General features: G+C 32.6%; 1 protein-coding gene across 1 annotated transcript; it reads left to right on the top strand.

The window, feature by feature from the left end:
• The first annotated feature begins 11,347 nt into the window (after positions 1 to 11,347).
• On the top strand, positions 11,348 to 13,372 carry LOC107945542 (cyclin-U2-1). Its single transcript, XM_016879596.2, has 2 exons — positions 11,348 to 11,933; positions 12,606 to 13,372. Exons 1-2 carry the CDS (start codon positions 11,500 to 11,502, stop codon positions 12,871 to 12,873), a joined length of 702 nt encoding a protein of 233 aa, XP_016735085.1. The 5' UTR covers positions 11,348 to 11,499; the 3' UTR covers positions 12,874 to 13,372.
• Positions 13,373 to 23,089: the final 9,717 nt, after the last annotated feature.

Raw genomic sequence — 23,089 nt, 5'->3', positions numbered from 1 at the left:
TAAAATATTTTTAAAATACTTTTAATTTTTTTAATTTTAAAATATTTTTAAAATAAATATTTTTATTTTTGTTTTAATTTTTAAAATAAATTTTTGGTATTTATTTAAAAAACGGGCCGGGCCCGGGCTTATGAATTTTTTCCCGGGCCGAGCCTGGGCAAAATTCTAGGCCCATATTTCGGGCCGGGCCAAATTTTTTTTCCGGGCCCGGCCTGAACCTGGCCCGGCCCAGCCCATGAGCACCTCTAACATAGACCAATTTTTAATAGTAGAAATGAATGAAATTTTTAACAGAAGCACCAAATTGCTCTTTGATTTAATGTATAGAGACTAATTTGCTCATTTTTTTAATAGAAGGGGCAAAATACAATTTGATTCTTAGTACAAGGGCCTCCATGATACTTTTACCTACATATTTATAGTTTGACAATGATTACATGAAAATTCAAAGTGGACTTGTTTGAAATAAACAATATATTTATGAGCCTTATAGGGAAATTTTATCAAAGCAGATGAAAGCAATTGGTTGTTTCGTTGCAGCCAAATGTGGAAAGAGACCTCAAAGGGGCTTTCACGTTTAAGCTATTTGCAGCAGCATCCTTAATTGAATGTGAAAGGGCAGGTGCAGCCACATTGTATTTAATGAAAAGATATATATAAAAGAGTGTATGATTGGAGAACGAAACGCTTGGACGATGAGATGGCCACATGCTTTTATGTACACAATCTAAACCACCTTAAATAATTATGGTTTTGTTTTTGTTGCCTATCAACTCTGATTTATGAAATGATAATGAAAGGAACGATAAATGTTTCAACAATAATTTTTTTTGCAAGTTAGCTTGAATTTGACGTGGAGCATAACTAAAATGCGTTGATAATATTATTTTATCAATAAGTAATTAGTGCAGTGGTTGTATATTACTTTCTTAAGGGGAGATGCAAATTTTGAAGACGGCATTGTTGACAGGGATAATCTCGAACTTCAAACATAAATCATAAAATGAATATGAATGATACCCAAAAAATTCTAATACGCATATGCTTACTGCATGAACAATTGTCTATGTTCTAGGATTGTAAATGCTTGTTTTTTGTTACTAACACTTCTATTGGCAGTCAATGGTGGAGTCAGGATATTAATCTTGGGAAGGCCGAGCTAAAATTAGACGTGTTACGTAAAATTTTTTTTCTATTCCAATTTTTACAAGGAGAAGAGATGAGGAAAGTAGTGTGAGTGCCAAGAATGGGGATTGCTCTTTTCATACTCCAATTTTTTCTCCTTGAATTTGGTTTTTTCAAAAAGATTTTTCCTTTATTTTTATCAAGAATAATTTTTTAATATTTTTTAATACTATAAAAATATTGGAGGAGCCTACTTCTATATTTGGGAGGGGTATAGTATGTATATAAAGAGGAAAATTGAAAGATCTTAGATCTCAGGGAGGTCATGACCCCCCTGGGTCTCTTGGTGGCTCCACCACTGTTGGCAATAGGCCTAGGAAGTATAATTCCTTGCAAGGTGTCTCCTTTTTAACAACGCCCCCACTCCATAATGTGAAAAGCTCCCTGGTAGTTTGGTACTTCATATTACTTAATTAAAAGTGGAGGAAGACATACAACTAAACAAAGGTTGTAGAACTAACATGGGAAAGTTGGCAAGGTTCTTAGGTTGCTCCATTGTTGAGATATCTTGGAGGTTCAAAATGCGGACATTGTTAAGAAGTATACTTCTTAACCTTTTCATGAAATACAAGTGCTTTTCCTCTTGGGTAAATAGAGAGTACACTTGTATTTGATCATACAAGTAACACTTTGTTTACCAAAAATGATACGTGAGTGTAACTTTCGCCTGGTATTTGTAATTGCCCTCTTTCTTAGAAATACATTCACTGATTTCTTTCAATCCCATTATCTAGTACTTTAGCATGTCCCACTTTTTTCTATAACCATCCGTTAATAACTTCCTTCTAGGGCTTAAAAATAGAGGCTTGAACATTTCATTTGGGATTTTTTGATATTTTGGCAAACTTAAGCATACTCTAAATTCTCTATAATTTTCTCTAAACAATCACAACAACTACAGTAGCTTTTACTTTTCTTAGTTACCTATTGCTTCCATCACCACAACCACACTTGTTTTTTGATTCTGCTCAAATCTTTCTCTCCACCGTATCTTTGTGAACTCTCCTCACTTTAACAAAAGAATCCTCTATAGGTACAAACATGTTAAAATTTTGATCAAATATATTTTAAATATGCTCCATGTTAGGCTTGAGCTAACGTTTAATACCCAAGCTGATGATTAAGGAAAAGACCTGATTGATATAATATTGATACTTTAAAAGTTCAATTGGAACGTTTTGAAGTTTGGAGACTAATTTAGAATGTCTGATGCAATTAAACCCTTTTAGTTTGATAAATGTTGTTTAGACTTGGGCCAGACTAAAATTGAGAAACCATATGGGCTTTATTATTGAAATTGAAGGGTCGGTAGGCCTTAAAATAGAAAGATTATATATCCTTTTCTGAGTGACTCTGATTCCCTTAGGCCTTTGCCATATAAATCCATTGAAAAGTAGAACACAGTGAAGGGAAAAAAGAAAAAGGGGACATAGATGGCATGGGAATCAAATGCTATTCAATGAAATTTTAGCACCTTGAACTTTGAAAGCCAAAGAACATCAAGTATCCACTAATAATTTTCTCCTATTTGGGGAATATAAGTTGTTACTTTCTTAATCTTATGCCCGTATTTGGTTTCTAATTCCAACTTGGTCCCAACTTCATGGATCTTCCTTAGGCTAATTGATGGAAAATTGGCAAGGCAAAAAACCAAAGCATTTCAGCCAAGTTAATGGGGGTGGGGTTGCATTTGTTTGATGCAATAATTCAAGACCACCCGATGGAGCAAGTGGTTAAAGTTCTTAGTCGGCGCCCAAATGTCAAAGTTCAAGTCCTGCCAATCACATTCCCCAATAGGTCAAATTGCAAACTTGGGCTTGTAAAGTTAAAGAGTTGGATCCAATACCAGGAGCCAATTGAAAGCTTTGTTATAATTCTCAGCAGATGCCATTGGACCATTTTTGTTTTAGCATAAATGACTTTTCTTTTTTTGTAGAGTTGGTCATCATCAAAATGGCTTTATTGAATTTGGATTTTAGCATATTGGCTTTTGTTCCTTAAATCATCCAAAAGGAATCTCGTCATCGGAAGATCACATTCAACGAAGCCTATTGATAAATGTCAATTTTTTGGTGTTACACAAGCACTGACCTCAGCTCTTTGGTAATTACAATACATACACCTTTTTGGAATTATCTGATTTAAAAAAATTTATGTTAAATTCAAACATTTGTTATCAAACATTTGAATATTAGAATGACCCGTGCTTAAATTAGCAAAAGATCAATAATGATGTTATCAATTTAAAACTTTTTAACACATACTATTCAAATTTAATAGATAATTATTAATTTTGTTGTCGGGCATTAATTTTTTATGGGATTATGCTACATGTTTATCTCTTTGGGTTAGATAAATATTCAACTTTGCACTTCAACTTGGCATTGATACCCCATTTATTGTGAACATGTGATGCCCCCATTTGGACTAAGGTTAATGTGATGCTATATTTTGTTGTGCAAAACCCCCAAAATTCCAATATACTAATGTGATATTTGTATTTAACAAAAGTTGCATATCTTGGTATTTAAAAGTAATGAAATTAATTTTTTGGTGTTTAATTTGAACTTCGAGGTTTATTTGATTAATTGCTGATATTATCAGGTTTGGATTTTGATGGTTTTGTTAATAAAATGAATTTAGTGTCAATTGCGAATTTGCTTAATTTGTTAAATATAGTTTGAAGGTTTTGTTTAATTAGAGATTAACTTTCATCAAAGTAACCTTAAAACTCGAATTAAATATTAGAAAGTTAACACTGTTACTTTTAGATACCAGAATGTATAGCTTTTGCAAAATACAAAAAAAACATTATATTAGAAAAAAAATGCTAAACTCAAGTACGAAGTGTCAATTGATCAACATTGTTGTTTTGGGGTTTAGAAATGTTTTTGAAAAATGTAATTTTGTTAATTTCAGGTGTAAGGCCCAATATTTGCTCGGCCCGTGCACAAATAAAAAACAAATAAAATGACAGTCCAAATTACAAAAAATTTCACCAAGCCCAATTTGCCTAGACCCTAACCCAAACCTAAACCCGATTCTAAGCCCAGAGCATAAGCAGAAACCCTAGCAGTTTCTGAAACAGCCCCAGCCGCCGCAACAAAGCCAGGCTTCCTCCTTGCGCGTGTTGCGCCCGCGCACGTGTAGCGCCTCCGCGCCAAATCCACGTGAACCTCCACTGTCCCGTACGCCCGTACCTGCATACAAACAACAAGCAAAAACAAGCAGAAATCGACAGCAAAAAGGGAAAAAAGAAAAAGAGCCAAAATCCATTTTTTCCTTTTCTAATTTTTATTTTATTTTCGGATATAAAAGCCATTTTTCAGCGTTTGTAAGACGACACGGAGAATATCAATAGAAACAAAAAAAAAAGATTGAAAAGAAAAAGGTGATTTGTTCTCTGATTTGGTTTTTCTTCATTTTTCTTTGTTGCTTCTGTTCTCATTTCATTTAAGTAAAAAAGGAGAATAAAAGAAAGAGATCGGGGAGGGAGAGTTACCTTGAGGCCGATCCTGTTTCTCTCCGTCGTCATCGGAGTAGGGGCTGGGATCGGAGACCGTTCGGATGCTCTCAGAACGCAGAACGGCGCGTAGGCAGGATAGTTTTTTTAGGTTTTGATTTTGAACTGAAACTGATTAGGTTTTTTTTAGTTTATAGGCGGACAACAAACGGCGCCGTTTAATGGCCAGTGACCCGTGCGGTGACCCGATCCAGGGAAGGATCCGCGCACTTTGGGCGTTTGGTCTATTTGCGCATTTGGTCCTCCTTCCTTCGTGGCGTTTTCATATCAGTTTTTTTCTTTATTTATGAATTTCACGTTTGATTTTGCTTTTGTTTCATTTTGGCCCAGGTTGTACGCTGCGTTTTGGAGGGATGAGATTATTTCCCATTTAGTCCCCCAAGCCATCCGTGTGCTACATTTGGCCCCCTTTGCCTTATTTTATTTTCATTTATTCCTTTCAATTCCATCTTTATTTTAATTTAATCCATACTTGTTTAATTTAATACACTTGATTTTCATTTTGTTTAAAATTTATTATTCTGTTTTAAATATATATACACATATTTAATTTTACATCTAGCATTATTTTATGTTTAAATTTAGTATATTTTAAATTTATTACAATATTATTTTAATATTATAGCATATTATTGTTCTAAACATATCATTAACATTATTTTAAATTTATCATGTACAATCTTATGCATTCTTGTTCCAATTTCAATATAATTTATACACTTTTTACATTTTTATTTTATAATACATTTTTAACTACACTTATATAGTTCTTTGCTTTAAGATTTATACAATAATATTCTTACTTAATATTTTTTCTATACATATATATAATTTGTGTTAAATTATTTATATATATATATACATAATATATTATCAATTTCATATTATTACATATCCTTTCATATATTTTTATATATAAATAATTTATTCCTTTCAAACCCTATTTTGTCATATATTTTATTTATTTCAACTCTCTTATATATTGTAATTTATTTATATTAAGTTTTCCACTCCATCTATTACTTATTTTAAAATGTGTATATCATTCTTTTCTATTTTGAATATTTCAAGTTTGCAAATATATTATTCATTTTAATTCTTTATTCATATACGTATAACCTATTATTGACGATTTCAAATATTTTATTTTTTCTCATTGTTTTTGTTTTTGTTAGATGATTCCCTAATTACCTTTTAATTCATTTACCTTTCTAATATGAATATTAATATTGGCTTAATGTGCGGTATGATTGCTTTTATGCTTATTGTATAACTTATTCGCATGAATTGGTTCTTTGTAACTCATTAGTATTGATTTTAGTTTGTAAATTAGCTTTTCCCGATGTACAATGTTATTTCGTTATTCATTCAAAAGATTACAAGTGTCAAAGTTATTTCATACAAAGTTTTCAAAAATAACGCGACATTCGGAATTTGGGATCATCGTAAAGATTGAGTCCTAACTCACTGGATTCCAATCTTCCTCATTGAATCTAAGAAACCGAGTATCCTTTTAAATTAAAACATAAGTAAAAAGCTCATTCTCGGGAATTCGACACGTTGTGTCCTAACGCATTGGATATGGCATGTTGTTTTCTCGAGACGAGGATTTTTCTGACAAATGAAAATAAAGGCAATATTCGATATTTAGAAATTTTGTGAAATTGCACCCTAACTTATTGGGTTTTGATTTTCTCATTTGACCCGAATAATCAAATATCATTCTCAAATGCGTGGGTTTTTAAGGTTAAAAGATAAACTTAATTTTGAAGATTAAAAATGTTGCACCCTAACTCACTGGGTGTAACATTTTATTTCTTTGAAATAAGAGTGTTTTATTATTCAATTTATTCAAGTTAAAAGGATTATATTTTAAAATCTTTTCAAAATTTTGACATTAAGACATTAAACAATCAATTCGGTACCAATTTTGGGCGTCACGAGGGTGCTAACCTTTCCTCGTGCTTAACCGACTCCCGAACCTGTTTTCTCAAATTTCGCAGACCAAAATCATCTTTAAGGTGAGCCGATCACACCTCAATAAATGATCGGTGGTGGCTCCAATTTTCATTTTCAAAGTCGATTCCCATCGTTTTAAAAAAAAAAACTTAAAAGTGGTTTTCGACATCAAGTATTTGACATTATTGTGATTGAAATTAAAATGTTCATATTAGATATGATATTGAAAAGTAAAGCATTCATATACTATAACAAGTGTTATTATTTCGATAATAACAATTACTATTATATTTAATTAATTTATATTGTATAAGGATAGTAATAATATCTAACAAGCAACTTTTTCCCATTTTTTATTTTGCGGCAAAATCAACTATTTAAAAGATTGTATGGGTTTTAAAGTCTCACCACATGCTGATGTCATTTGTGAGTTTTAGTCTAGTTAGTTGATTTCATCTGAATTTTTTAATTCTTTATTTATTTGTACTGTAATAATTTAATTCTACATGTTCGAATATGTTTATGCCTAACTGTACTATAATGGTTTGATTTTACTGATTTAAGATATCTATGTGTTTGTACTTTGATTGCATAGTTAGTGTAATAGGTGCCATAATTTTGAATCAAGATATGATATCTCTTTCAAAAGAAAAATCAAGATATGATACCAGCAAAAGTTGTGGATCACATGAAAGAATGGGGATTGATTTGCAAATTGTGTGGCCCGGCTGTGATTTTGGAGCCTGAATTTTGATGGGAGTTGGGCCTATCTCAACTGTTTGGTTCAATAATGGGGTGGTTAAGTATAACTGTCGGTTCAAACTGTAAATGAAGAAATTTCACATTTTATTTCATAGAGATAACAAAGAATGTGGTAATTGTGATTCTACTGTTTTTATGTGTGTTTTACTTTCATCAATCTAATTGTTTTAGTATAGATTATTTTGATTTTTAATATATACTGGTTTGATTTAGAGAGGTAATAGAATAGGGTGAGAGTGGATGTTGCTAAATCTAGCTGGCACGCTCTGCTTTACCACCCACTTCGTTCCACTATCAATATAATATCTTGAAACCATTATCAATTTCATGGACATTGGATGTATCCATTTTTGCCTACCCCAACTCGATCCATTTCTATTTAATTTACCTTTTTAAACATAAAATAAGGATAAAATGATGATTTCATATAGTGGAGTAGGATGGAGCGAGATAAGTGATTATCATAACCGCTTCAAACCAATTATCCAAAAGAAAAAATCCACATGCATCCACTTTTTTTTTTTTTGTAAATCCACTCCATTTGAAGTAGAATGGTTTGAAATTCATTGGACGGTTCAAATTTTACTATCCCTAATTTTATTTTATTTTTATTGTTGATTGAATATGGATTTGTGATTGTACTATGATTATATTGTGTTTGTATTTATAAACTGTAATTGAATCTCAAGCAAATCTAGTTAATAGTTTGCATAATTTTATATGAAAAATGATAGGATTTCTTATATCAAATTTGGCTAAATAGCTTGAACTTGTTTCCATCCAACTTAAATTTTATAAGGGTGTAATTTAAAAAAAAAGGTAAATTATACCCTTAGTCACTAAATTATGAGTAAGTTTTTGTTTTGTTCACTTAATTAAAAAATGTATAATTTGGTCACTGAATTATTCGAAAGTTTCAATTTAATTCATTGAACTATTCAAAAGTTTTTATTTATTAAGTTATTGAGTTTGGGTTGTTAAGTTTTTTTTTGAAAGTTTCGCTAGCGAGCTCCAATCGACTTAGATCCAAGTTGATCTGATGATCAGTGTCGGAGATCGGAGGAAAAAATTGTTTGAATGGTTCGCAGATTCGTGATGTCGAAAGTTGTTTTATGAAAAAAAACTGAATTGTAGAAGAGAAAGAGAAAGTGAGCTTTTGATTGATGCAGTCAATGGAAACAGAAAAAGACATAACATCGATTTAATAATCTAATGACTTAAAATGAAAACTATCGAATAATTTAATGACAAAATTGTAATTTTTTTAATTTTAATTTAATAAAAAACCCACCATTCTTGACAATTGTCATTCCTATCATGTTCTAATATATATATATTGAATTGCAATCTTATTATAGGTTCTGATAATATCTACTCTTTTTGACACAATGCCTAGAAGTACCTATAGCCCCTCCTCAACCCATAAATATGAGGATAATACGCTTCAGCGCACTCAAACCCACGTCCTCTTGCATTGGCAACAATACCCATACCAATCGAGCTAAGACTCAATCGACTGAATTGCAGTATTTTTTAGTATTAAAAAAATAACATAAAAATATAAACTAATATAATTAGCCACAACCTCAAATTTCGGTAAGATTTTTCTCAAGTGGACCATGATCTTTAACACAAGATCCCCTTCAAATATTTAATGTTTGCAAATTTTTATTTGGTTCATAATGAAAACTCAACTTGACCCTATTTGCAAGACTGGATAATCATTTTGTTCCATTACTTTATTTAATTTTTTTTATGATCCCACTTGATGCTTAGAATCTAATCAATAGAGATTAATCATAATCATAATTTTAGGGTTTGGCCACTTGCATAATTATACAATATACTTTCTTTTATATGAAACATCAGTTGGTAGGATTTCCCAATGCAATGCAAATCGATTTGTTTCATTGTGTCATTCGAGTAACATGCAAATATATATCAGCTCAGCAAGAAGAAAGAAGTATGAATTGTAAAAGGTTCATATTGGATTTCGAATAAATTTGAAGTGTAAAGCTTTTTTAGTGTTTAGTGTTTTTCTTTTGTTATATAAGACTTGAATTCCATACTTTATTTAGAAAATTTTAAGCTCTTTTTAATACTTAAAAGCTATTTAAAGCTGTGGAAAAATTAAGGTCAAATTCATTTACTAGTCCCAATAGTTTAATTTTAATCTTGACCCAAACTGTTTAGATAAATTATGTTATTAGTTTTGTATTATGTATACGGTTGTAGAGTAGTTCATGTTTTTCAATTAGGTCACTGTTAATCTCATACTTTTCGAAATTTAAAATTTAAAATTTCAATCTTAACACAAATAAAACTGTTAAATTGTTAACCTATTTTTTAGTGAGTAATACGTAAAAATAATAAATAATATATTATTATATATGTGATAATATATTTAACTGAAGAAGAAATTAGCTCGTGGTACAACTACATGTAGAAAACCAAGATTTGATGACTTGGAGGAGTCAATAAGTAGATACAGCACGTGTAACGGGAAAGCACTACACTTGGACTCTTGTTTTTTTTAGATTTCACAGCACACCAAATCTAGATGCCAGTTTAAGCACATCAAAAAAATTATTCACGGTTTTTAATTTTTATTTTTTTGATATAATGCCAAGAATTATTCATAGATTTTCTTCAATTCTTAAATAAGAGGATAATAAGCTTCAGCGCAATTAAATCTATATTCTGTTATCTTGACAAAAATATTAATACCAACTAAATTAAGACTATTTAAATTGACCGAACCAAAACTAGTTTCACCCATCGGATTGACATAGCTAATGATGCCAATCTAATCTTGTGGGTCCAAACTTCCAAAGCCTTAGGACCAGGGAAAAGGGAAAAAACTAGTCGGCTCTTTTCACTCATGCTCTTGAACCCAAACTGTCGGCGAGCTCTATTCATTTCACCAATGAGGGATTAAATGGATAAATATACAGAAACTGGGTGATTTTTTAAAGATGTTGAAAGCTTAGCTGGGTTTGTCTGTCCTGTGGTTTTACAAAGTGGAAGCATTCAAATCTTAAAAAAAAAGAAGAGATAAATTGTATCGAGGGTCACTAAACTATTAATAAGTTTATATTTTGGTCACTTAACTTCAGAAAGTTACAAAATTGTTATTGAACTATTTTAAAGTTTTTATTTAACTCACTGGGTTAAGTTCTTTTTAAAAAGTCCAGCTAGTGAACTCTAGCGTCGATTTAATTATCAGTAAAGTGGATTAGTACTCATCAATGAGTAGAAGAAAATACCTTAGATCCAAGTCGATTTGACAATCAATATTAAAGATTGGAGAAAAAAATTATTTGGATTTTAATTCACAAATTTGTCATGTTTAAAGGTATTTCAAGAAAAAAAAATTGAACGGTAGAAGAGAAGAGGAAGGAGAGCTTTTGATTGGTACAGGCGGAGTAAATAGAGAAAGCCATACAGATAGGGGGAGAGCATTCAGTTTTTTTAGTTGGTTAGGTTGATTTTTTTATTAAACCGACTTAACCAACCATAATCTATAAAAACAACCCGACTAAATTAAATTTAAAAAATTGACATAACCAAATTGACTTTAGGTCGATCAGTTAACCGACTTTAATTATTAGGCTAGGTTATTGGACTTAAACAATTTAAAAAATATTAAATTAAGTTGGTTTTTTTTTTGATTGGGTCAATTTGAAAATTTAAAAATCGATAATTGATCGAAATAATCGAACCCATAATACAAAAACACACCAAACTAAAATAGATTAAACCGATTAGATCGATTTAGTCGATTTTAACCTAAAATTGCTCTCTCCTACGTACAACATCAATTTTAATAACCTAATAACTTAAATAAAAATTTTCGAATAATTTAATTACTATGTGAAATATAATGTTTGTGTAATTTATCCAAAACAAAGTAATTCTCGTTGTTATCTTTGGCCGGCTTCCACCACCACCAACCTTCCAAATGGTCCGCCCTCAAGAAAACCAATACCCTTTCACAGCTAAATTCACTCTATAAAATCCTCATTAAAACCTCACATTTCTTTTCAATCCTCTCTTCTGTAAAACCCAAAATGGCTACTTCATCATCGTCATCCTCATCTTCCATTGCAATCTCCCCAAGAAAGCTTCGATCCGATCTCTATTCTTATTCCTATAAGAACGATGGGAATAACCCATTGGTGATCACTGTTCTTGCTTCTCTTATTGAGAGAACAATGGTTAGAAACGAAAGGATTGATGCCAAGAACTGTGGACGACGGACATTGAGACAAAGAGATTTTAGGAGCAAAGTTTTCGATTGCCGTGAAGCACCGGACATGACGGTTCAATGCTACCTAGAGAGAATTTTCCGGTATACCAAGGCCGGACCGTCGGTTTATGTTGTGGCATATGTATATATCGATCGGTTTTGTGAGGCAAATCCTGGGTTTCGGATTACTGCTCGGAATGTGCATAGGCTTCTCATTACGACCATGATGGTGGCTTCTAAGTATGTTGAAGACATGTGAGTATTGCTTCCCTCACTCTCTTTACTGATGTGGTTAAAATATGGATCAAGTCCATGTAGTTTTTTATATTTTAAATTTAGTACCTACACTTTCATTTCTAGGAATTTAGCTTCTACTTTTTTTTTTAAATTTCAAAATTCATTTCTAATTGTTAACCCTCTAAAACCGTTCAAATTCTTTTATTAAGTTCACTAATGTGATATATTGAAATAAAAATAATACTTAATTAATAGCTATGTAACAAAAAAAAATGTAACAAATCAGAATTTAACAATTGCAATTTTATATCTGTAAAGTAGAAGGGGTAGTGGACTAAAGTGCAAATGTATAAAAAGTATAGAGACAAGTCCCTCTACTTAACAAATGAAAATTGAAATATTAGCCTAATTAATTAACATAGCTAAATCTTGTTGTTAAATCATTGACCTGAAAAGTCAGCAAATCGACAATTTATCTAAAAGTAATTAGCAAAAATCAACGGATCAACAAACCATATATAACAACAATTAGACTAGCTTCTCAATTTTCAAAATTTTCAAAAAATACAAAGACTAAATTCTGATGAATTAAAGTAGAGAGGTTAATTGCTTAATTTTTGTAAAGTAGTAAGATGAAAATTTCAATTAAACCAACTTTAATGGCCTTAGTTGAACATTTCTGTTGAGCAGGAATTATAGGAATTCATACTTTGCACGAGTGGGTGGATTGACAACAAAAGAATTGAACAAATTGGAGGTTGAATTATTGTTTTGGATGGGTTTCAAGTTGCATGTAAATGTGAGTGTGTTTGAGAGTTATTGTAGTCACTTGGAGAGGGAAGTGAGCATTGGAGGAGGATACCACATTGAAAGGACCATAAGATGTGCTGAGGAAATCAAATCAAGACAAAGAGAAGCCCAAAGGATATACAATCAAATTGCTCGCATTTTGTTATAATCTACATCTTTAAACCCTTTGCAATTAGTTGTTTCTATTTATTTTTTATGTACATAGATGTATAAATATGTTATGGTTTGTAGCGGGGGTTCACATAAAAAGTGTGGAGAGTCGTTGTAATAGGGGAATGCGTGAAGAGGGTTTTCTATAAACAAATCCAAGCTTGGAGCAAGTCCAATTTCATGATGATTTTTTTGTTGTGCTTGATTGTAGGTCCAATTTAAAATGCGGATTGGATTTGAGTTGAATATGATTGTTCCGGGATTGACGAAACTAGAGAGTTGAAATCATTTTAACCAGATAATATTTTAATATCGATTATCAAAATCACATGTGCCGTCGCATTGGAAGTGTCAGTGTAAGGCCAATACAATGGAGTAATATATAACTATGTGGTTTCAACAAATGCAATACTAGTATTGCTATTTTTTTACTGTAGTTCCAATAGATTCAATTATTAGGAGAAACTATTTTAAAGGAGTAAAAATTAAATTTTACATTTTCAGAGTTATTTATAGTTTTACCATTTGTAAAGGGATTATAAAGGAAGCTTTCCATTGGGAGAGGCCTCTACTTACCCATTAGTGTTGCTCGCAATTATTACAATTACTAAATTGATTAACTTAACCGTTCACTCATTCAAACTAATTAATTAACCCACCATCGTGAATTTGGAATCCATACATTTACATAAAGTAGGACTCGAACTTAAGACCATAGACATACCCTTAAATATGCATAGGTCTAATTATGATTTTAGCTCATCTACTATATTAAAATTTAGAATTTGATCTTTCTACTTTAATTTAGTGTAATTTAGTCCATTTACTTATGTAATGTTATTAGTAGATCCAAATTGATAATACCATTAATTTTTTCTATTAAAATGATGATAGATTGTTTTAGATTATCTTAAGCGTTTAAGTGATATGTAAATTTATTATGGTTTTTACTGAATTTACGTACTACATTGAATAATTTAACAATTAACTCATTCAAATTGACTAAAGCCATAATTAAACCAATATACGAATAAAAAAGAGAGGAAAAGTTTGAGGCATTACATTCATATTGTTGAGCTTTGTGCTTTTGTCGGGTTAATGAGAAAGTTAATTTTCACATTGACGATGTTTTTTTCGACATAATTAATCAATCAAAGGAATAAAGATTGATGATTAAAGTATAATCAATCATCAAAAGATTTTTTATGCAAATTGCAATAGGTTGCATGTCCAACACCATATCACCACATGTTACATGTTATGTAAATACCTTGGTAAATTTAAAATTTAATCTATATGCTTATAATTTTTTCGACTAAGATTTTGATCATCCTTCATTTCTTAAGAGTATTGACCCATGGAGACCACTTCTTGCAGGTTGTTTCATAAGGGTTGGGGAAGGCAGAATGTTTTGGGTTCAGTTCAGATTCGAATGAGTTTTCAAAATCTGCAGGAATTGTGGGAGAAAAGGGCACACGTTCCCTAGTTGTGGAGTTGACAACATAGAGATCGAAAGAGATTTGAATAACCGAATGGATGATTGGGGGGCTGATCAGGGACCGAGTGAGGAAATTCCAGAACAAGTAGATCTAGGTTTTTGGGAACATGATGCTAACCAATCTGATAATGATGAAGTGCAGGAGGTGGATCCTTGGGAGTCTGAGGATGATAACACGGATTTTCTGAACTTGGGTTTACTTGGAGATGCATTAGGAGAACAACCAAGCCCAACAAGTGTGTTACCAGAATATAGAAATGAATAGTGTTGGTGTTAAGAAAAAAGAAAGAAAGCAAAACAAAGAATTAGCACTATAACGAGGGTGTTCTATATTTCATATTCTTCGAGCTTTACAATATATATGAGTTTCTTTATAAGACAACTCAACGAATTCTACTAATACAATCTTGAAGCTTGAAATACATTTTTTTACGCAAATAAATTAATCAAATATGTCGATCATTATCTAAACACATCAAAAAAATCTACCAACTGAAATCGGTTTTAGATCCAAACCTTACCCTTATTGAGTGGGCTTATATTAAATTGTTTGTTAATCAATATTAGAATGAGCTTGTTGGTTTGAGTGGTAAAAGTTGGCATACTGGAGGTCCTATGTTTGAACCCTTGCGTGAGCGTGAATGTTAATTTTTGCTCAGTTGTGTGATAGAGTTTCGGTGGAGTTGGAATTCTGAGGTAGTTGAGATTGAGTTGTTAGTGGGGAGTTGGGGTTTATCTAATTTGTATTTTATTTTTATTTTTTCTCTTTTTAAATTTTTCTCCGTCTTTGGATTTTTTTCCCTCTCTTTTTCTTTGTCTTCCACCTTCGGTTTTCATTGCTTTCCTCTAATCTCTGTTGAAATTTCTCGTTCAACCATCGCTACTGCATTCCTGGTTCTTTATTCGGCTGGTCAGTAAAATTTTACAGTTCTTTAACTTTGGGTTTGGGTTTAGCAATGTTAGATTGTGGTGATTAAGTGATGAATTCTGTGATTAGGAGAAGGTTGTGAGGCAAAAAATTTCACTTCAACGGCTTGATTCGAGGTTGTGGTCATCTTTGTAAGCGGTAAGTCAGTTTTTGCGTAATTGGATAAATCGTGTTAGACTCGTAAATTGGTTGCTTAAAGGTGTTGGGTATTCTGTTTTAGGTGTTGGTGGTGTCGGAAGTGGTTTCGCTGCGAAAATGAACCAGGTGTGTACTCCTAACGCGAAAAATCGAGTTTTGACGAAAGCTGAAAGTGCTGTTTGTCGATGCCACACGGGCATATGCCTGGCCGTGTGGTTGGCCATGTACGAGAAACGACCGTGTGTTTGATGAAGGTGTGGTCGTGCGCAGGACACGACTGTGCGATGGTGTGGGTGTGGTTGTGTGGGACACAAGGGCATGCCACACGGGCGCGTGTGTTTTGGGTCAAGCCGTGTGGGCTACACGGGCAAGGCCAATCTGGGTGCGTGGGCCCACACGGGCAAACCACATGGCATGTAAGTCCATAATTCTGAAAATGTCTCTAGGGTTGCACGGGTCGCTCCGATCGACTGTGGGCCTACCATAAGGTCAGTAAGGGCTAACCAAACCCTATTTTGTGCGCTGTGATATTTTGATAGACTAATCTGAGTAGGACGCTAAACGCATGTCTGATTATACTGTTTAAGTATGTATGTTACATGTATACAAACATGTTAAGCATGTTAAATCTGTTAAATCTGTATCTGTATTCTGTATTTATGATTGGGATGGGAATCGTATATATGGAGGAAGTGATCTGTATGGTGACACCTCGCCTATATTCTGGCAGCTTGACTGCATATTATCTGTAATGTGTTTTATCGACACTATATGATGTGTAGGGATGTGTGAGTGTTTTTAACCCCACATGGTGTGATGGGATGGTCAGAGATGGTGTGTAGAGGATGGGGGTAGGATTCTATATATCTATTCTGCTTAACCGATTCTGTTATCTGTATCTATAATGGACTTAGTCCGAATTGGTATCTGATTGTATATGAGATTTCTGTGTATATTGCGTGCCTATTTCTGTTGGGTTACACACTGAGTTTACGTAAGCTCACATCTGTTTATTTGTTCTGTTCAGGTAATCCATAGACTTAAGCGAATCGGTGTGGCGGAGTCTCACGGTGACCACAAGTTTGTGAATTGACTTTAAATAATGGTTTTTATTTAATTAAGGATTATTTTTATAGGGTTCTGTAATTAATGGACTCTTCAAACTGTTTGGTTTATTTTGGATTTTTCGTTTTGACTTTTTATTTGCGACTGTAGACTAAAGCATGATTTTTACTAAAATGGTTTTTCTAAAATACGAACTGGATTTTCAAAATATAATGATTTCTAAGACTTCCGCTGTAAATTAAGTTTTGGCAAATGAATTAAATAGATAACGCTTTTAGTAATAGTTATAAACAAATATGAGATATAAAACTTGGTTGATTTAACAAGCAACCTTAAAAAGCTTTATCGAAATAACACTATTTTCAAACCTTTCTTTGTAACATCTCTAGATTTGGCCATAATGTCTAAGCCGAGTTTAGGGTGTTACACCTTTAGCACATGCACAAGAAGGCCTACAATGTGAGATGTTGAACCGGTAAAACAACTGTAACGAGCTCTCCCTCTAATTCAAGCTGAAGGAGAAGAAGTCAAGAGGAAAACTGTGAGGACTCTGCAAACAAAAGGTAGACTAAAGCATATGATAGTAGAAATACTTCTGAAACCAGTAACATACCAAAGCTTCTAGGTAACCTAAAAGTTGCAGGAAAGTCGAAGACCGAGGTTTGGTGATGACAATAAAAAAAAGGAAAATCAAAGAACAGATGGTGGAACTGAAGTGCAACCCATGGATTAGGAAAAAGGAAGGAAAATTTTATAGAAAAATATGTCATGGTACAACTGATTGCGAGACACCTAGGAATTTAAGAAGCTGGTATAACGGAACAAGGTGAAAATGGTGATAAGGAAGAAGAAGATAATGGGCTCCAGGAGGTTGTCCCAAAGCCCCATTTTTGTTTTATTATGGAAATGAAAAAGCCAATCAATTTCATAAAGAATCTAGGTAAAAAATAAGGTTATAATAATTGTGTAGGAATTTTAGCTGTGGGAAAAAAAAGGGGTAATTGTGTTTTGTGGGAGGATTGCTTGAATGTTTACCCTATCTTTATTAATAAAACTTATGTTTTGTATGATGATGAGGGTAAAGTTTTTTGGGTTACCTATTCTTATGGGCACCCAGTACTATAAAAAAGATAAGAAGTCTGAGACCAAATAAAAAATTTTCAAATCAGATTAGTGATGGAAAATGGATCATTTTTGTTGATTTTAATCAAGTAATTCATGAAGGGGAGAAATTATCACTAACATACATAAGAACTCAAGGGCATGAAAGATTCAAAGACTGCCTAAACTTTTGCAAGCTATTCGAAATCCTATGTGTTGGCCAAAGATACACCTGAACAAACAACAGAACAGGCCATGAAGCTATATGGGAAGGATTGGATAAAACCTATTGCAATACTCAGTGGCTTGACTTTCATCCTCAAGTGCAAGTACTCAACCTCCCAATAATTGAATTGGATCATGGGATGATGATTATCAGTACAAACAAGATAAATTGTTTTGCTCGACGGCCATATTGTTTCGAAGCTATGTGGGTTCAAGATCTAAGTTGCAAGAGTATCATCAAGCAAGCATGGACGGATGAGATTCAAGGTAACCTTGCATTTGTAGTTAAGGCAAAATTAAAGGTTACAAGAGATGCTTTAAAATGCTGGAATAAAGTAAGCATTATTGAAAAAAAGAACACATTGATAAAGTATCTTGAGTATGCCCAAAACCATTTAGAGAGGATTAGATGTCAATTCGACAGGAAAAAATAAGCCTTTTGGAGGCAAGAATCCTATATTTGTGGATAACTGCTATATTTTCTTCAAAGTGAATTGGGAAACTTGCCACAATATCAAAAAGATCCTTAAAGACATGTGTGAATTCTCTTGAATAAAGTTATTGTCCATCCAATGTTCAAAAGAATGTTAAAGTTACAAATGAAATAGGGAGATTGTTTTGTTCCTATGAAAAGTTCTAAGTGATTTTTTACCATGTAAGGTGGAAATTCGTAGAAGAATTGAACAAGTGGATGTTGAATGTCTAATGTGTAATGAAGCATATGAGACGAATGACCACCTTTTTCTCCAATGTCCTTATGCAAAAGCAGTGTGGTTGGGTTTTTAAATTGGACTAAGAAGTTATAATTTGGGAACCATGTCAGTTAGAGAATGGATTTTTTAATGTCTTAGACAAACCAATAAATCTGAGGCAGACATTTTAAGAATTACTGGATGTATTCTTTGCTCAATTTGGACTTAATGTAATAAGGTATGCTTTGAGAAATCTAAACCCAATGTAGTGGCTACTATCCAACAAGCAAGGGATGTATATTGGCTATCGTCTGTAGCCTTCAAGGATGAATTGGAGAAAGGAAGCTTATGCACCAAAGACAAGGAAGATGGACAAAACTTGAATGGCTTCAACCTTGTTATTGAATGGAGAAAGAACAAGTCTATCATGGATGTAGGGTTCCTACTCGAGGAAAACAATAGAAGACAAATTTAGAAGGAAGCATGACAATTCCTTGTGAAAATTCAATGGCGGCTAAACTGATTGGATTGAGAACGACACTAGCAAAACTCACATAGTCTTGACTAAAAGAATGCAACATCTGGTGTAGTGATAAACATATCCTCGAATCAAAGAACATCCAAGTGCATTAGACAAAACAACTTGTTCTAAAAGATATTCAGAAAATGAAAATTGGTTTTATACGCTTAACAATAGAGATGGGGTGGCATAAAGGAGGTGAATGGGCAAGAGTAGCAGCTCTTAATAAATTAGAGGAAAGTAAAGTTTGAAATACCACATGCAGATCCGATTATGAGTCGAATCATTTGTCCAAGCTCAAAGTTCCATTCAAAAACTGAAAAGATTTGAACAAAATTATAAGCTCAAAAATGGATTTAAACAAAAAAAAATTGTTATAAAATAATTAAATAAAAGAACACTTAAAGTAAATAGAGAATTTTCTCGTCTCCTCTTTTCATTTATAAAAGAGCCATATATAAGCCATTGACATTCAATGCAACATAATTGAATGAAGCTTATTTAATAGCTTCATTAACACGTACATTAAGCATATTTAATAATGAATGGGGGTTTTAACTCATTACTTTCATAAATGTTTAAAGGTTATATATATCCATTAAATGTATTTATAACACTCCCCTTTGGATGTCTTTTAAATGAAAGTGTGTCTCATTAAAACCTTTATTAGGAAAAACCCTGTGGATAAAAACCTAATGAAGGAAAAAGAGTACACAATCTCCTGTTACAAGTTGCCTCGTTAAAAACCTTTACCAGGAAAACCTAGTGGGACAAAACCTTGGTTAAAGGAAAAGAGTACAACGTGTTTTAGACTCCCCCTAATGTCAACATCACATTATGTCTTTGAGTCGACGCATTCAAATCTTGTTTCGTAGTCTTTCAAATGTTGAAGTTGGCCATGCCTTGGTAAAAAGATCTACTAAATTATCACTAGAATGAATTTGTTGAACTTCTATGTCACATTTCTTCTCAAGATCATGGGTGAAGAATAATTTTGGTGAAATATGTTTCGTTCTGTCACCTTTGATATAACCATCCTTTAATTGAGCTATACATGCTGCATTATCTTCGTATAAGATAGTTGACATATTTTCCTGTAAAGGCAAATTACATATCTTTTGGATATCTTGGGTTAATAACCTTAGCCAAACACACTCTCGACTTGCCTTATGCATTGCAATTATTTCAGCATGATCTGAAGAGGTAGCAGTTAATGTCTGCTTTGTCAAACGCCATGATATGGTAGTACCTCCACATGTAAATAAATATCTTGTTTGAAATCGACCTATATGTGGATCCGATAAATATCCAGCATCAGTATAACTAACTAATAGGGATTTTGAATCATTTGAATAAAATAACCCCATATCAATGGTCCCTCTGAGATATCTAAATACATGTTTAATTTCATTCCAATGTCTACGTGTTGGAGAATAACTAAATCTGCTAACAAGTTTACAACAAAAGCTATATCAGGTATTGTATTGTTTGTAAGATACATCAATACTCCTATGGCACTTAGATATGGTACTTCAGGACCAATAAACTCTTTATTATTCTCACAAGGACGAAATTGATCTTTATTTACATCTAACGATCGTACCACCATCGGGGTACTCAATAGATGTGCTTTATCCATATAAAATTTCTTTAAGACTTTTTTCGTATAAGTTGATTGATGGACATGAATTCCATCTTTTAAATGCTCGATCTGCAGGCTAAGAAAAAAACTTTATTTTTCCAAGATCTTTCATCTCAAATTATTTCTTTAAATAATTTACTGCATTTTGAAGCTCTTCAGGAGTTCCAATAATATTTAGATCATCAACACAAAAAGCAATTACACAAAGTTTGATCCATACCTTTTTATAAAAACACATGGGAAGATTGAGTCATTTTTATAATCTTCTTTTAACAAATATTCACTAAGATGATTGTACCACATGCGTCTAGATTGTTTTAATCCATATAAACTTTTCTTTAATCTGATTGAGCAATTTTCTTAGGAAGCTCTATATCCTTCAGGGATTTTAAATCCTTCTGGGATTTTAAATCATTCTGGGATTTTCATATAAAATTCACTATCAAGTGTACCATACAAATAGGCTATAACAATATCCATTAGACGCATGTCAAGTTTTTCATGTACTACCAAACTAATAAGGTATCTAAACGTGATTGCATCCACCACAGGAGAATATGTCTATTCATAATCAATGCCAGACCTTTTGCGAAAATCCTTGTGTTACAAGTTGTGCTTTATATGTTATGACTTCATTTTTCTCATTTCGTTTTCGCACAAATATCCATTTATACCCTACTAGCTTTACATATTTAGATGTTTGGCCTATAGGTCCAAAAACCTCACGTTTAGAATGTGAATTTAATTCTACTTGAATTGTGTCTTTCTATTTTGACCAGTCTTTTCTATTTCTACATTCTTCAATAGATTTATACTCAGGATCCTCATTTTCTTTTGCTATTTCAGTAGCAACATTATAAGCAAAATTGTTGTCAACAACTATATTTTTTTGGTTCCATCTTTTTCCTGAAGTAACATAACTTATTGAGATTTCTTCGTTATCACCATTTTTAGGTACTTGAACCTCTTCTGGGGTTTTTTGATTAGTTATATATTTGGCCTCTTCTTGGGCACTTGCCTCCACAATATTACCATATTGAATAATTACTCATTTCCTTTTACGAGGCTTTTTATCTTTGGAACCGATTGGCCTTCCATGATTCAGGCTTGGATTACTTTCTTTTGCACTAACAATTTGCCCTATTGGGATATCAATTCATATTGGAGTATTTTCAACTGGTATGTGAGATTATGTAATTCTCTTTAGGTCAGTAAATGAATCTAGCAGTTGATTGGCAATGTTTTGCAAATGTATGATCTTTTGAACTTCTTGTGCACATTGACTTGTACGAGGATCTAATTGAGATAATGATGATTCATTCCATGTAATTTCTTTTACCAGTTGTATTTTCTCTCCACCTAATGTTGGGAATGTTGTTTCATCAAAATGACAATCAATAAATCATGCAGTAAATAAATCTCCAATTAATGGTTCAACATATTTAATTATAGAAGGAGATTCATAACCAACATATATTCCCAACCTCCTTTGAGGACCCATCTTTGTGCGTTGTGGTGGAGCAACTGGAACATATACTACACATCCAAAAATTCTAAGATGGGAAATATTTGGCTCCTGACCAAAAGCCAATTGTAATGGGGAGTACTTATTATAACTTGTTGGCCTTAAGCGCACAATTGCTACTGCATGCAAATTAAATAGTATATCCCCAAGATGTAACAGAGATTTTTTTTCTCATAAGCAATGGCTGAGCTATTAGTTGGAGGCGTTTGATAAATGATTCAACTAAACCGTTTTGAGTGTGAACATGAGTTACAGGATGTTCAACTTTTATCCCAATTGACATACAATAATCATTAAAAGCTTGGGATGTAAACTCACCAGCATTATCAAGAAAAATAGTTTCGATTGCATAATCTAGAAATTGTGCTCTTAATCAAATTATTTGAGCAAGTAGTCTCACAAACATCAAGTTGTGAGTCGATAATAAACACACATGTGGCCACCTACTAGTTTCATCTATTAATAACATAAAATATCTGAACGGTCCATATGGTGGATGAATGGGCCCACATATATCACCTTGAATACGTTCCAAATATGTGGGAGATTCTATCCCAACTTTAGCTGGTTATGGTCTAATAATCAAGTTTTCTTGAGAACAAGCAACACAAGATAAATCCTTGAATTTAAAAATCTTTTGGTTCTTTAATGGGTGTCCATTTGAATTCTCTATGATTCTTCGTATCATAATAGATCCAGGATGGCCTAATTGGTCATGCCAAATAGTAAAAGTATGTGGTTCTACAAAATTTTAGTTTGTAGTAGCATGTGACTCAATTACACTAATATGTGTATAATATAAACCTGATGAAAAAGCAGGTAGTCTTTTCAAAACATATTTCTTTCCACATTCAACATTTGTAATATATAGATATTCAAT

The sequence above is a fragment of the Gossypium hirsutum genome, chromosome D12, assembly GCF_007990345.1.
Source record: "Gossypium hirsutum isolate 1008001.06 chromosome D12, Gossypium_hirsutum_v2.1, whole genome shotgun sequence".
NCBI classification, from domain to species: domain Eukaryota; kingdom Viridiplantae; phylum Streptophyta; class Magnoliopsida; order Malvales; family Malvaceae; genus Gossypium; species Gossypium hirsutum.
The sequence above is the reverse complement of the archived record's forward strand: the minus strand, read 5'-3'. Positions and strand labels throughout refer to the sequence as shown.

What these genes read in the sequence shown, in the direction of transcription:
- LOC107945542 (XM_016879596.2), top strand. Translation starts at nt 11,500, where the DNA reads ATGGCTACTTCATCATCGTCATCCTCATCTTCCATTGCAATCTCCCCA. An exon ending in TCTAAGTATGTTGAAGACAT is followed by an intron (nt 11,934 to 12,605) that starts GTGAGTATTGCT and finishes TCTGTTGAGCAG; the next exon opens with GAATTATAGGAATTCATACT.